Below are 16,587 nucleotides of genomic sequence, written 5' to 3' on the forward strand. Positions count from 1 at the left end.
GTGAAGTCGAGAATTGCGTTTAAAGCAGCCATCCAGTTAATCTGTGGTTCAGTCTGTCTGGCGCTTGTCGATCGTTTGCACCAAATCCCTAAAAATATCGTGTTGTACTAATGAAATTGAAAAATTGTGATATATTCAAGAGGTCAAGGGTTTCTGCAAACGCGTTGCGATTTATTGGTTAATAACATATATATTTTTTATGTAGTGAGATGTTATAAAAAAGCTTGTAAAATGAAGCCATTATCTGCTTTGCCCAATTCATGAATTAAGCAATGAATCCCTGCACATTTCACGAAATCGGCAGATACTTGACTGAGCATTTTTTACGTGAAATGAGAAATATCACGAATTGGGTTTAATATAAATATATTTTTGATATAAAAGCAATCAAACACCGTATTTTGATGTATTGTACAGGAATTTCTGTGTATCATATACTCCATTTAATTTATAAAGACACTGTAGATATATTCTGAATTTGAATTCAGCCGATATTTTCTACTTGAATGACCTACACTGCGTAACTTTCAAATTGTTCATGTTGAAAAATATATATATATACTGTAATTGTTGACCAATGGCGCTCCACAGTATCGTCGAATTGATTTAAATTTTTGTATGAATTCTATTATCGTGTACATTTTTAATGCGGTATTGCAGGGATGTCTTTCAGATTTTGGATTCGTCTGGAAGTCTGTATTTGAGAAAGTTGCATTTATTCATGAAGTTGATATATGCTTTGTACTTTGACGTCTTGTAACACAAATTATGTAACGAATAAGATTGTTATTCGCACTTGAATCTTTTTGTCGCCTACGACGTGACCTGAAGGCAAACTAGAGGCACTTTATTTTTATATGCAATATGTGTTTTTTACTCGTATTGAAGTGTTCTGTCGAAGTTTCTCAACGTTGATTGATCTCAAAAATTTATTGCAAAATTTTTTCATTGCTATTTTTTTTTTTACATAATTTTGACCCACTTAATAGGATAAAAAACTTCAATCTTTGTATAGTAACCTTTTTCTGGTATTAAAAAAATTGTATATAATAAAAGCTCTATAATGAAACATGTCTGTGATTGCGATTTCAACAAAAAAATTCAAAATAAACTTCCCAGCACTTTCTTTTTTAACACTTTGTACTCTGAAGCCTATCCGAAAATTTTCCATGTCTTAACACAAATCATACATAATGTTTATTTGGTCAATGTTTTACTTTATTTTTGATCAGGATTCATTTTATTCAGTCGGCATACGCTGGTTAGTATCAAAGCCATCAGAATACATAACGAAAAGTCAGTATTTGTACTAAATAGTTGGATTGAACCTAACCATTTATATTATATATGTTACAGCGATAGCATATTTCGCCAATTCAAGCAGTGAAAATGTATCAAACAATGAATTTACAACGTACTACGAACCCTAGCAACCTAATCTTAAATGAACAAAACCAACCCTAACTTAACCTAACCTAACCTTTAAATAATACCAACCCTAACAACCAAATCTTAATGAATAAAACCAACCCTGAAAATGTAACTGGTTATGATTTCATTGAAACGTCATTAATAATATATTTTCACTGCTGTTATGATTTCACTGTGACATATATAAGGCATAATACTTGCCAATTTGTTAATAAAATACTAATCAGGTACTTTTTGATTATACGGCGCATCCAAGCATCGAATATACACACATACAAATACACGGCAGTTACATGAACGGCCTCTAGGTGTCGTTAGCAGTTTTAGTGAAGTGACAGTATGCAACTAGTGATTGACATTGCAACGAGCAATATCGATAATAAAAATCGAAGACGCTTTTCCCTATACATTATATTTCTATGAATTACACAAACCAGCAGCGTGAACTAGTAGTTAACATATTGTGCTCTCGTGCGGAGTGGTCACGGTTCGATTCCCACTGGTAGCTGTTGGACAGACCATGGTTTGTGACTCCAGGTCGATCGTTTCCTTTCAGAGTTTGCCAATTTTTATGATTTTCATTGAAACTGTTCCTGTAAATTGGCATTTCCTTTCCAATCTCAAGTTATTCAGCGTCTTGAGGTTCGCCAAATTGTATAATAAAATGCTGCAAAAATGTCTCCATAGATGTCACTGTGGATGATGTTGGTATGAATTCGCATTATATAAAATGAAATAAAATAACATATACTCTGGTGGAGGTTAGTATTACTTTATTGCAAAGTGAATCTCTTCAAATGGATCTTGGTTTCGTATTATATGCTGCCACATAACTTTTCATGTGCTGATGAGCCTACCATGATGTTTTTTGTTTGAAATGACAATGCGGCTTCGATTTTTATCGATATTGTTTGATTTATCATCAATCACTTGCATGCTGTCACTTTACTTAAACTGTTTGTAACGTTATAGAGCGGGGAAGGTGTGTTGACCGTATCCCAGCCTATTAAACCACGGTTGTGTTGTTTTGAAGCGTATCGTTTTATTCGTGTTCAGTTTATACAAAAGTTATTGTATGTACGAAGGAGCTAGTTGCTCACTTCGGAGAAGTGAGCTGGCTGAACTCCCTTGGTTCACTCTTTCGTCTGGAGCTGGTGCAGTGGTTTATATACGATACGCGGCCATGTGCAGAGAATGTCGTTCGCGGTCCGGATCGTTTCCCGTTCCCAAGTGAGATTGATGTGGATGTGGAATGTTCTCAGCGTCTGCGTGTCGCCGTTCTGCTTGATTGGTTTTTAGTGTTTATTTGTCTGCAGTGTCTTGACGTCATTTGTTTTGCAGTTGAAACGTGGGATTTCGTGCAGTTACAATGTATTACTGTGAATGTGTACATATACTCAATACCCGGATGCGCCCGCATAACCAATAAGTACCGCTAATCTATTAAATTTGGATCATCGATTGTATGTTCGATGAACACACTTATAATATTGTTGATGTTCAGAATTTGCAAATTATCAATTTCATATATCTGAACAGTATATATATATTTTTAAGATTTATATAAACCATATAATCTTTTACGGCAATTAAATAATTCATCTCTGACAATTTGTTGTTTAATATTCAGAGTGCAAAAGGTTAACTCTTTCCATCTCCATCCCTAACACTGTCAATGAAAAAACTTAAAAAATACATTCAAGTGATGAAATCATTTATTTAAATAAAAATATATGTATAATAGATAGAAACAAACCAAAGCATTATTCATCATACAAATGACTAGGTTATGAATATGGACTATATTACAGTTTTAATTAAAATATGCTTATGTACATAAACACTTTCAATGTATGTTTACATTATGAGAATAACTCAAGTGAGAATCTGGTGCGAGATTAAAGCAAACTGATTACGAGACTAGTACCACTCATTTACATATCCTAATTCGTTATCCGATTAGTGATAAAACTACAACTAAAAATAACACAATTATACATTAATTAGTTTCAAATCAAAGTAACACTACGTTCAAATTCATCAGTACGGATATAGGGAATATAAAGACTCGCATGTGTAAATAGTATGTGTACTTTGCACATAGTGCAATTTAATAAAAATGGAAGTAAAGCGAGTCTTCGTATTCAATTTGCGAATATTTCAAAATACAACAACGCCATATAAATATGTATGTAATATAATAAATGTAGCAAATTCAACGGAATGTATGTATTATATATATTTTACATGTGAAAGTGTAAAATTTTTACGTACAAAAAATAAATCAAAATGAATTTAGTTAAATCCAGATAGCAGGTTGGAGTCGGAATGGTTCATGTCGGCGTTGATCGGTTGGCTGAAAAATTCGCTGAAGATGTCGTCTTCCTGTTGGTTGACTTCTTTCGATGTTTCGTTTTGCGTCGCTTGTGACGTGAGGTCAATGTTGAAGAACATGTCGTCCGAGTTGAAGTTGTTCTGCGGAGACAGCAGATGGTTGGTGAACGGCGAGACGTGTGTGTCTCCCAAACCCAGCTCGGCCAAGAGGTTCGCCGTTTCCGACACGCTGTCCGAGCTCTCTTTGGTCTCCGCTGAGTCCAAATCCGGAAGCAGGCTTGTCGACTCTTCAACATCCTTCTTATTGTCTCCCTTTCGTTTCTTTTTAGTGTTCACGTCGTAATGTTCAGTAATCTCCTTGCCGATTTCTTGTATTGGTTCATCATCTTCGTCACAATTGTCCTGAAATAAATACAAGTCATGTATACATACATGGCAATAGCTAATAAAGTCTTTCAGATACATATATCAGTTTAGAAAAAATAGTAAATTGGAGTAAAATTTCCAGCCGATTGATTATTTAAAAATGAGTGTAAAGCAAAAAATGTATAAAATATTAAATAAACCCCAGCTTGAACCCGTTCTGGTTGCATTCCTCAACCAATAATTAAAAATAATACAGGAACTATTCTTCTTTCAAAAAATAAATAAAAATAAAATCGCTCGATTAATAATATGGGATAGGATCATCAACATCATCATCATCTACAGCCATTCAACATCCATTCCTGGATGATGGCCTCTCCAACTCGTCTCTGTTTTGCGTAACTTTCATCTATCTCACCCCACATTTTCCTAATTTCGTCTAACCATCTTCCCTGTGGTCTTCCTTTTACCCTTTTGCATTCTCTCGGGTACCATTCAAGCACTTCTTTTGTCCATTCTTCTAGCCACGTGGCCCGCCCATTGCCATTTTAGTGTATTTACTCTATCCACTATGTCCACTACCCTTGTCATACTTCTCACCCACGTGTTCCTTTCCTACTTTTCCTGTCCAGCTGTGTTAGTCTGTTAAGTAGGTCAGCTAGATCGCGAGCTATTAAAACTATATCGTCTGCGAACCGAAGATGATTCAAGAAGTGACCGTTGATTTTTACTCCTGCTGTGTCCCATTCCAAGTTCCTGAAAACTCCCTCAAGCACCGCATTGAATAACCTGGTCTACTTCTTTTCCTATGCTAAATTTATCAGTACCTAAAAAAAAGTTAAACAGAAGCTGTAGCGTTCTTATATATTGCAGCTAATAGCCCCACATAGAGTTCCGGCACTCCCTGTGTTTGTAGAGCGTTAACTACTGCATTATGACTAACTGTGTCGAAGGCTTTCTCATAATCGTCGAAACCTAGACATAATGGCCGTTGATATTCGTTGGCGCGCTCGATTAGTTCGCCAACTACTTGGAGGTGTGCGTGGGTTAGGATATGATGTATAAAATAAGCAGAATGGTGATTCAATTATACCTGAGTGTATAGCATAGTTGATTTATATTGGAATGCGTTTTGGGTCAAGTCCATTTCAACTGGGAACAAATTGTTGTTGCTTTTCAGCAGTTCCAAAGTTTCACTAAAAATAAATAATAAAATAACATGATAACACAATTCATTCAAAAGTGTAATTATGTATGTAGATAAAAACAATCTCACTTGTGAAAAGTAGAAAGTCCGTTGATTAACCGGTACAGATACCATACGACGTCTTGAACGTGTTTGTTATCTAGCAGTTCCATTTTCACCAAGACGTCTGATCGCAATTTGGCGAATCTGTTTCTGGCATCTTGTCGACAACGCAATATGAGTCTGAAATTAGCACGATCATATTTATTTTTATTTTTAACATACATATTAGCCACAGTGACATTACAAACGCGTCACTGTAACCAGTCAAACATTTATAACACAAATAAAGGTATATAAAACATCCATGCTTGACATTTATAATTGATAAAATCATCGACGGGCGTTGCTCCACAACCACTAAACCAGTTCAGCACAGCTTACATTAAATAGAGGAGAAAATAAATCAGGATTCCTCAGGTCCCTGAACTTACTAAGTGCATAAAACTTAAATTCGTTAAGAACCTGAAGATTGTGTACTGACCCATTTAATAGATTAAAAAAGTGCTTTCCCAGAAACATAACAAGACGAGACTTCAATGAGTTGAAGCCTAACGCCCCCAACGGGAATGCACTAGGATATAGCCAAGGATAATAAACATACAATTTCATATAAAGATATCTGAGAAGCCGTTTTTGGATTCTCTAAATCTTCAATGAATGAGTCATATGAGGAGGACTACATAACAGCTTTGATCATAAATAAACCATCAAAGTTTGACATTACCTGTATTCGTAGTTTCCAGTTTCGACCCGGTACAATGGTTCTTGGATAGCGCTGTAGCTGTACTCTTCGTCATCCATCTCTTTCACTTTAAGGCAATACGAAAGGTATTCAAATTTGGTATCGGCGTATTTTTTTATCGTCAATTTGGTATCTGGAATTGCCTTGTTTAAATATGTTCCCATGTCTGATAAAATCTGAAATGTTCAAACTTAAGTTTAAGAGTCTTCTTTTCAAAGTAACTTATTTTATTTAATAAAATGCAGTAAATTGTCTAAAAAATATTAAGCAGATACGTATATAGATGAAGAATTTTTAAAGGTATTATATATTTTACAATCAGTTGGACAATTTATCTCCCGTATATTCAATATTTACTGGTTTGATTGCTTTCAGCATTTTGATTCCATCCTTTTCGATTTGCCGGTGATAGCTTCCGAACTGGCTGAACGCTTCCGAAGCACGTGGCTGCGGCTCCCTCACACCGATAGCGGCAAAAGCGTCTCCAATATTTTTATAAGTTTGCAACAGATCAAAGTAAGCTTTCAACATTCTGAAAATACAACAAAAAAAACAACATACAGTCGAATTGAAATCGTCGAGTAGCCAACGAATAATCTGTACGAACCTTTTGGCGTGTTCGACGAGACCGCGGTACATCTGCTCGGTGTTTTGAAGTTCCTGAAGTTTCTTAACGAGAGTGTCATTACACAATATAGCTCGAGATAGACCCAAAGCATCAGCCGTACTAGTCGACAAGTTTTCGACTAGCCGGTGTTTGACTTTTTTCATGACAATGTCCAGCGTCTTACCCTGGCGAGGATCGGCGTGGAGTTTGTTGTAATTGATGCTCACTTCCTCCTACAGTTCATGTTTTTAGTACATAAATCAAACAACGCATACAGTATAATATTTATTCATTGTATTAAACAAACCTTGGCTGATTGAATCATCTTTGCGACTTCAACTTTCGTCTTTCCTTTCACCGACTGGCCGTTGACTCCGACGAGCTCGTCGCCACTCTGAAGCGTACCTTCTCTAGAAGCTGGTGTATTGTCGAAGACCTGATTTGATATATATAAAACAGACTCATGTAAGATTCAACTTAGAAATGTTTAGGCAGAATGAATAAGATGTAGTAGTTGGCCTTTCTAATATGAACTGGAAAGTCTGCCAATTCGTATCGGAGAGGAAATATCATAGATGTAGAATAACCTAGATACGCCATTACATACAAATTTCGTTGGAAATCTTGTCGCCACTATCTGAGGGGTGCGGGGGGTTTAACTAGCGGGGAAGTGGTGAAAAAAAAGGAAGGAACACAAAAAACGCAGTGGTCAGCAACCAGTTTATGTACATATGTACATGCACTGAAGTTTTATTTTATTTATAACTTTATTTTATTGGACACTCCGCGTGACAGTTAACCAAACTAATAAAGCCATATTAAGAAAAAAATATTTAGCTATACACATTATATTAAACTACAAACGTACATATGTTACTATAATAAACTTATAATTACTTAAACTCTTTGCTTCTTATCTTAGTGATAGGAAGCAATTTGTTAGATATGGTATTTATGAATCTCCTTCATTTTTTACGCGATCTGGTGTAACTCAGGGGTCCACCTTAGGCCCTTTACTATTTACAATAGTCATTAATAACCTCCCAAAAGTACTACGCAATGCTTCATGTCTCTTGTTTGCTGACGACGTTAAACTATTCTTTGCTGTTAAGGATGAGAGGCAAGCCTCTCTCCTTCAAGCTGATATTAACGCTGTTTTAGAGTTCAGTTCCAGTTTAGGGCTTGAACTGAATACTAGTAAATGTGCTATTATGAGTTATGGACGTGCGAATTCGCTCTATTGTCACGGATATTCCATTGGATCCGTATTGTTGAAGCGCGTGGAATCAATGGTCGACTTGGGTATCACTTTTGATCCTCAATTCACTTTTCACAACCACATCAAGACAATCGCTGACGTTTCCTTTCGTCGACTTGGATTTGTCTTGAGATATGCTAGATTATTCTCCAACCCCTTGTCTTCTCGCTTGCTTTTCAACTCGCTTGTTAGAAGTAAGCTAGAGTATAATGCAATTGTGTGGAATCCGCATGAAGCAAACTACTCTCTTATTATAGAAAAAATGCAAAAAACATTTCTTCGTTTTCTTTATAAGAAAGAGTATGGGTACTACCCATATCTCTATCCTACTCCTTTCCTTTTGGGCATGCTTGGGTATAATTCCCTTGAACTTCGGAGAAACTTCTCGTTAATTCGTTTCGTTCTCCAGCTATTGCGTGGTAATACGTCATGCCCGTTGTTGCTGGAACAGTTGGGACTTTATGTCCCTAATAATTATGTGCGTGGTAGACATCATCATTTAATGGTTGTACCTGCTGCTCGCACAGTTCTTTTTCGAATGGCTCCTATTCCAAGAGCTATTCGACTTCTCAATGAAATCGTTGCTGCTGTCCCTGAATGTGATATTTTCCACCTTGGGGAGCGTAGATTGTCGGATATTATCTTAACATATTTATCTGGTAACCTGCGCTCATCATTACTTTCTTAATTTGAATGTGATGAATGAGTGGAATCTTAATCTACTCTCTTCCATTTGGACCTCGCTGTGATTTTATTTTTTATTCATATTTTGTTTTATTTTATTTTATTTTTTCTTTCTCTTTTGTACATTTTTATATACTATTTTAATTTTGCTCAGTGTAAACAAAGAATGGGATTTATGGATTTTATTTTTAATTTTTACACTTTTGTTATTTTTTTTTTCTCTCTGAATGAGGTATTATTTTCCTTTTGTTACTTTTTTTTATTATTTTATTTTACCATGTTTTCTGCTTTTGCTTTTTTCCTTTATTTACAGTATACTTGTTTTTATATCTTTTTCAAATGTAGGCCATTGTGGCGCATTAGGTTCTTCCTGTAATGCCACAATGGTCCAAAACTATTAAATAAATAAATAAATAAATAAATAAATAATAAAACCATCATTAACTATTACAATATTTAAACATTAGTAACTTCCACAAGGATCAATCTTAAAGCTGACACTTTAATATTTAGTTAATTGTTTATAGTTTTAAACTTAATGTCGATTTCTGAATTTCCTTCAGTGCCAACAAGATATACGTGTGCATTTAGTGACACCTGTGGCAGGGTTGTCGACCGCTGTTCCATCAGTGCATAGAAGACTACATACATCGCGCCGATATTTCATTAATGTTAAAATACTACTATAATTGAAGACATTATATATTAATTCTTACATATGATATGTGATGCCATCCGCCTTTTTATGTTTTCATGAGTGATTGTAACACAATTTCACTGAACATGTTGGCATTTTCGAAAAATGTCAATCGACCTTCCTACTTAGAAGCTAACTAGCTACTGAGAGAGAGTGTGCATGATCTGTATTTTTTTTTGTGTGTGCATGGTCCAACAGGGTGATCGGCTTAGAGCGTAAGGGCGTATCTATGGTATTCTATATCTATGGGAAAGATGCTTTTTCATGGCTTAAACTTTTACAAATATCATTTCGTCACCACTAGCACATGTTCCATCCTATTGAATTCGACATATATGCCGGTTTTGATGTCTAAATCAGATATCTTGTAACATTGTAATACATAAACCTTCCGGAGAGTTCATTCAAAGTGATGAGTTGATTTTCTACTCTTATAGAAGACAGGTTCAGTTAAGATAAAACGTCTAATGGGTCAATTATAAGTTTCTGAACTTAAAACGACCAGATATATAATATGCAACAGTATAAAAAGTTGGTTAGATTCCATAAAAGCCAATTTTATAGTAAAAAATCGAATATTTTTTGCAACATAATGTGTTTCAATGGTGAAAAACTTCAATAAATATGTGTTTTAATGGGGAAAAAACTTACTTGTACGATGTATAGACATGGACACAACGGAGCACCACCTCCAATGCTGATTCCGATGAGGTTTGTGTCATCTTTCATGATAGTCACGCTACCGGATGTAATTGTCATCCCCCTACAGACACATTTTCATACAAAAAGTACTATACATATATTAAAATAATAATCAATATAATAAATAAATTTAAATCAACCGACATGTACTTCACATATATGTTTTATTATTTATAAAATATGTACAATTTATACAAAAATAAAACTAAATCATACTAATAATTTATTGTTTTCAATTATAATAATACAGTATTTTTAATGTGTTCCTTTTTAATCTAACGGAATGATGCATCATCGATATGGTGATTTTAATACTATTTATTTTTTCTAAGACTAATCTATCTACATATATTTATGTATGTATGTACAAAATTGAAAGCGAGTTTGGATATTTGTATGAGATTTGTGTATCATATACAATACCAATACCAATAAATTCGGTATGATCCTTGTTAAATATGCACAAATTCTCCAATTTTTCAATACAAATTGTTGTGATGATTTCATTACTTAATAATCAACTGAATATAGTGGCTTATTAAAAGTCTTTAGCAAACGGCAGACATACCTGGCATCACCCAAACTAAAATTAGCAATGTTTATTATACCAAAAATATTCTCGGCACCTTATTTCAAGCCCAGAATATGAATACGTATATCAACCACGATTGTGGTTAATATATGTAATTATATGATTGTTTCAAAATCATTCAATAATGGTAACACCAAGATAATCTGCCAGTTTTAAATATAACCTTTACTACTATCTAAAATCGTCATTTGAATCACTACATAAACTTGTTAATATCGTTACATTTTCAAAAGCTTTTTTTATTATGAGTGAATTATTCAATATGTGCTAAATCTACATGCAATTATACTAGAGTGTGTATGAGTTTTTATTAATAATATAACGCATTTATTTGAATCTCTAAAGGGTTAATTATTCAACTACTACGGTTGAATACGTTTTCATGCCGTCTAGACGCTATTCCAAACTTGCTAGCCATTTACAAATCTGAAATGCATACAAGATCATATTCATTACAATGACAATAACCTAAATATGTTTACATACAAGTCTCCTATATTGAACTATTTATATAATGGACTCACATGAGATTTTGATAACAGAGCATGTATCTCTCTTGACGTATTTCGTCTAGCAAACACGACGATGCCGGATTTTCTCGGTCGACTATCGGCGAAGAACTCCTGGTTGAATTCACTCTTAGCAAATAATAAATAATTGACATTCTACTATCGAACGATTCAAAGTCAACTTACTTTTCCTCTTTGAATGTCGACTCGTGCGGTTTATCCGATTTCTTCTCATCGCTGTTTTCCACTATTTTCGAAACCATTTTATTTCTAAAGCAGACGTCATACAATAAATTATATAATTGTATTGATGATACTGGTGATCAAACCAATCACTTTCCAGTATGTAAATCAAAGTAAATATATTTGTTGTTAACAAAATAGCACTACGAGAGTGTTCCGCAAAACTACACGGTACGCATACGGGGATAATATATGTATATGTTACAGTTGAAGTGTATCTTCCGGTTATACTATAATTTGACTAATTGGAATATATTCCATCTAAATTGGTAACGCCGTTATAATAGAAGTGTATTTTCGGTGGTAATATATTTTGACTAGTTGGAATATATTCCGTTTAATCCACGTAAGTTGATTCATATGGCGAATTAAAATCCAACTGGTCAAAATATATTATAACTGAAAATATAGTTCAACTATAACTTGGTATCAGGTTAGATGAAGATGGTTAAAATTTTAGTTGAAGTGTATTTTCAGTTGTAATATATTTTGACTAGTTGGAATATATTCCGTTAAATCCACGTAAGTTGATTCATATGGCGAATTAAAATCCAACTGGTCAAAATATATTACAACTGAAAATATAGTTCAACTATAACTTGGTATCAGGTTAGATGAAGATGGTTAAAATTTTAGTTGAAGTGTATTTTCAGTTGTAATATATTTTGACTAGTTGGAATATATTCCGTTAAATCCACGTAAGTTGATTCATATGGCGAATTAAAATCCAACTGGTCAAAATATATTACAACTGAAAATATAGTTCAACTATAACTTGGTATCAGGTTAGATGAAGATGGTTAAAATTTTAGTTGAAGTGTATTTTCAGTTGTAATATATTTTGACTAGTTGGAATATATTACGTCAAATCCACGTAAGTTGATTCATATGGCGAATTAAAATCCAACTGGTCAAAATATATTACAACTGAAAATACAGTTCAACTAAAATTTGGTACCAGGTTAGATGTAGAGGTAAAATTTTCGTGAAAAGGTCACTCGACTAGTAAATAGAGTTTGGAAAGTCAAATTTTTATTTTAAACACATTCTTAGGGTTATCGTAATACGATACTCATTACCTTTATTCATAATAACTAGCAAATATTAATTAATTATTGAATTCTAAAGCATTCGTAAAAGCATCGGAGCTGTCAAAACTCAACTGTTATATTACAACTGGCGCACATTGCTGAAGGTGTATGTATTTGCGCTTGTAGAGATATAATTTATAAGTTGGATTGTATTCGAATACGAATGACCTAAAACGCCAGTTGGAATAAAATTACAACTGAAAATACACTTTGACTGTAACATATACATATTAAGCGTACACAAAAATGGGTGCCACTTTAGTATGCGGTCTACCTTTGAATCGCAGTCGACTATTTTTTTTAAATTTGTATCGTAGCAACGACCTGTTTATTATAATTTTTGTTTTTTATAGGGCCAACCCAAACTTAACCTAACCTAACCTGACCCTTAAATAAATAGGTGTTGGCTGCTAAGATATGTTTGTTTGTGAAAATATTGATGAAATAAAACGTAAAAAAAGATATCTTAGCAGCCAACACCTATTTGTTTAAGGATCAGGAGAGGTTAAGTTAAGTTAAGGTTGGCCCTATTCATTTAAGATTATGTTGTCAGGGTCGGTGTTATTAAGTCTCACTGTCACACGCGAGAACTGAGACAGTGAGACCGCATATTAAAGTAAAAACGTGAAGGTAGATCGCATACTAAAGTAGATATGTGAAGGTAGACCGCATACTAAAGTGGCACCCAAAAATGCATCTCATAATAAAATATAATCAAATTTAAATCGCTGGTGTTAGCCTGAATATATATGTACATAATGTAACCTATATATAAATATATACTTGGAGTAGGATTCAAAGGAAAATTAAAAAAAAAAATTATAATAAAATTAATAAACATCATTCTGAATTTTTTGTTTTGTTGTTAAAATAATACATATTTACACAACTGTTTGATTACAAATATACAAAGGGACTCGGCTCACGAAATGATTCCCTAAGAAACAAATAACGAGGCCTTGGAATGTCGCATTCTCGATCGATTGTTCAACAAATCTTTTGAAGACAAACAAAATGTTATTAGAAAATGAAGGATACTTAGGATATAAATTGTACTCATATGTAACTTCAAGACAGATTACACTGTTCGACAAATGACGACTTTTTTTTTGGTTCAGAGACGAGATATGACTTTTCTTATAGATCTATGTCCAGTAAACACGAATCTGGTAATAAAAAATGTTCGGCTCGAGATTCGGAGATATATATGTTTTTTAAATCGCGCGTTTTTTCTATATCTTGGTGTTGTTCGGTCGATGTCTCAAAATCTGTCAATTTCCTGTTCAAAATGAATATCTGAATCTATAGTCGGGTATTTTATCATTAATTTGTAGTACTTTTCAGCTTTCAAATCTCTCTAAGTAGTCGTCCAGTTCAAATCAAAAGTCAAAAGTACGTATTTTCACTTGGGATTTTTTCCCACTGTTAATACTATTTTCTATTGAAACAATGTTTATTTGGATAATGTTCTGACCACACTATTTTTGTTTTCGTATAAAAGGGTTCATTGGAAGTGTACTGAATTTTAAATCGGTAAAATTGCAAGAAAAAAGCTCGTACTTACTCGAATCTGTTTCAATAGAAAAAACTCAATATAAAATAGTATTAACAGTGGGAAAAAATCCCAAGTGAAAATATGTACTTTTGACTTTTGATTTGAACTGGACGACTACTTGGAGAGATTTAAAAGCTGAAAAGTACTACAAATGAAAGATAAAATGCCCGACTATAGATTCCAATATTAATTTTGAACAGGAAATTGACAGATTTTGAGCCATCGACCGAACAACACCAAGATATAGAAAAATCACGCGATTTATAAAACACACATATCTCCGAATCTCGAGCCAATCAACATTTTGTATTACCAGATTCGTGTTCACTGGGTATACATCTATAAGAAAAGTCATATCTCGTCTCTGAACCATTTTTTGTGTCGAACAGTGTTATTATTAATCAAAAATTAAATATATTTTCTGTATTTTTTTTACTATAATAAATTATTATAAAATTATAGACGGACAAATAGGTATGTACATACATATATATAAATATGAAGCAATGTCCGTGTATGCATAATATATTCATATTAAATGTGGTACTGATGTCGGTCGAATTGACTAAACACAAATAATAATAATAAGTTGGAAATAAAACAATAAAGGATAATAACTTTCTATCTTCGAGTTGAAAAAGAGACATCCAATCGAGGGGATCTCCATTGGCATAGAATTGATAAGCAGGTCCATATGGCCACATCAGCTCGGATCGGATAGGGTGGTTGGGAATGGCAAAGGTGAGCGGCGGACTAGCCGTGTACAACTGCAAAGTAAAAACAAAAGCGCAACGTAAAATATAAAACAAAAAACGAAACGCAACGAAAGAATAATAATGAAGCGAGCGGTGTGATAAGCGTATGGTAATTATTGCGTGTGGGCGTGTGCACTAATTGTACGTGTATAGCTGATAAGGTGTTATCGCAGGAAACGGCCGTCGACGAATTATAAAACACTTACATTTTGTCCTCCTCGAAGAAGAAGTCGTCCTCGTAGTCCTGCATTGTGGTCGTGGAAGGGTTTCCGCGGAGCCGAGACGATGCACGCGCCAACTGTCAAACTGACAGCAACATTTTGATACATCGAAATGTTTGGCCGAAACGTCGGCTGGTACGAGCTTGTGTTTTCACACATTTCAGATGTTTTCAATGTATAATTTTGTCCTATGCTTCACCTGTATGGAATAACGCCTCGAATACTAACCTTTCCAAGCTCCAAGTAATACAAAATAAATCCCTAAAAATAATTTATAATACTATGAGGATGAACGAATGAGACGACTGGCATATTGATGCACGTGTTTTATTTATGACAGCTGAAGGCAGAGTGAGTAGCTAACTTCGAACACAATCGAGTTTGTTCCCACTCGCAGGAAGGTGACCAAACTCGACCATGTCGTATAGCGAGCCGCCACATCACTCCCCCCCCAGCATCAGTGATACAAAAATTACAAGGAAAATAAATTTTACAAAATGAAAAAAAAATATTGTTACACAAAGAAAGAGAAAAAAATTGTTGAGTGGGGAGAAAAAAAAATTGTTGACGTGGGTCATCCGCTGTGTAGGTGTACCGCCCTGAATGGTCGGTACATTCGAGGGCGGTGACGTCGCGAGCAGAACGGTGGGTCGTCCGATGGTCGCGCCGATGCGATGCTGCGCCGGCGCCGCTCTTCCGATGCTGATGTCGGTTGGTGGGGCGGCGGGGGCGGCAGGGGCATCGATGTGGTTGATGATACTCCGAGCTGGACCGTGAGTCGTTGTGGCTCGTGGAGGTGTTGCGGCACTGCCCCCGTCCGGCGTGACGACGCTCGTGGGGACGGACGGGGCCTTGATGATGATGATGATGATGATGGTGCTGAGGTGGTGTATGTCTTGTGATGCTGGATGACCGTTCTATGTGTACTGGATCGCGCATGACTCCACATCCAGCTGTTAAGATCGTCATCTCATTCGCTCCCCCATTTTTTTAAGCATCTGTCATCAACGTTGTGGCTGGACTCAAGTCGGTAGGTAGGTAGGTAGGTAGGTAGGTAGCCGTGTCTGCTCGTTTATTGTCACCCGCGGGCCGCGACGTGCTGTGTCGATGGCGATGGCGGCGCGGTGGGTAGCTTTCCCGCCTGGCTCGGCGAGGCAGGGATGAGCAGCGGCATGCTGAATTAATCGAGGCTGCGTGGCTCGATTAATTCAGCCACGTCGGGGGTCACCAGTTATGGGGGATGAACGAATGATACGATTGGCATGTTGATGCACGTGTTTTATTTATGACAGCTGAATGCAGAGTGAGTAGCTAACTTGGAACACAATCGAGTTGGTCCCCACTCGCAGCGAGCCACCACATCACACCCATATATACTAACTTGAAGGCGGCGCTTACAAAAAAGCATCTCAATATTCATACGCGGTTGAGATTACTACATGGATGTGAGACGTGGATTCTGAAGACCAAGATGATCAGCCGCATCGAAGCTTTTGAGATGTGGGTCTATAGGCGTATGCTGAAGATTCCATGGACCAAAAAGATATCAAA

The 16,587-nt window shown here is 35.4% G+C and overlaps 3 protein-coding genes across 4 annotated transcripts in view; 2 read left to right on the forward strand and 1 right to left on the reverse strand.

Moving 5' to 3' along the window:
- LOC143919149 (lipid droplet-regulating VLDL assembly factor AUP1-like) overlaps nucleotides 1-1,126 on the forward strand; it is a 7,970-nt gene extending 6,844 nt beyond the window's left edge. The window contains exon 8 of the mRNA XM_077441345.1: nucleotides 1-1,126. This exon is cut by the window's left edge and continues 950 nt beyond it. The gene's annotated coding sequence lies outside the window, so the exon portion shown is untranslated.
- Nucleotides 1-16,587, forward strand: part of LOC143919146 (uncharacterized) — a 1,208,594-nt gene that overhangs the window by 10,717 nt on the left and 1,181,290 nt on the right. The window lies entirely within an intron of this gene.
- Nucleotides 3,126-15,207, reverse strand: PICK1 (protein interacting with PRKCA 1). Of its 2 annotated transcripts, XM_077441267.1 has the most exons (10): nucleotides 15,022-15,207; nucleotides 14,679-14,827; nucleotides 10,020-10,131; nucleotides 7,037-7,165; nucleotides 6,730-6,962; nucleotides 6,480-6,654; nucleotides 6,105-6,298; nucleotides 5,408-5,560; nucleotides 5,225-5,327; nucleotides 3,126-4,167 (listed from the first exon to the last, which is right to left on the reverse strand). In XM_077441267.1, exons 1-10 carry the CDS (start codon nucleotides 15,193-15,195, stop codon nucleotides 3,727-3,729), a joined length of 1,863 nt encoding a protein of 620 aa, XP_077297393.1. In that variant the 5' UTR covers nucleotides 15,196-15,207; the 3' UTR covers nucleotides 3,126-3,726. The 2 variants fall into 2 exon arrangements, with proteins under 2 accessions (XP_077297393.1, XP_077297394.1); XM_077441268.1 differs by lacking the exon at nucleotides 14,679-14,827 and having other exon boundaries at nucleotides 15,022-15,145.

Source organism: Arctopsyche grandis, chromosome 11, assembly GCF_051622035.1.
Source record: "Arctopsyche grandis isolate Sample6627 chromosome 11, ASM5162203v2, whole genome shotgun sequence".
Taxonomy (NCBI): Eukaryota; Metazoa; Arthropoda; class Insecta; order Trichoptera; family Hydropsychidae; genus Arctopsyche; species Arctopsyche grandis.

Excerpts from the sequence above, each read along its gene's own strand:
- PICK1 (XM_077441267.1), bottom strand. The coding sequence starts at position 15,195 with ATGTGTGAAAACACAAGCTCGTACCAGCCGACGTTTCGGCCAAACATT. Across the intron at positions 14,828-15,021 it reads TTCTTCGAGGAGGACAAAAT|TTGTACACGGCTAGTCCGCC; the intron begins GTAAGTGTTTTA and ends TTTACTTTGCAG. Across the intron at positions 7,166-10,019 it reads CATGTCTATACATCGTACAA|GTCTTCGACAATACACCAGC; the intron begins GTAAGTTTTTTC and ends ATATCAAATCAG.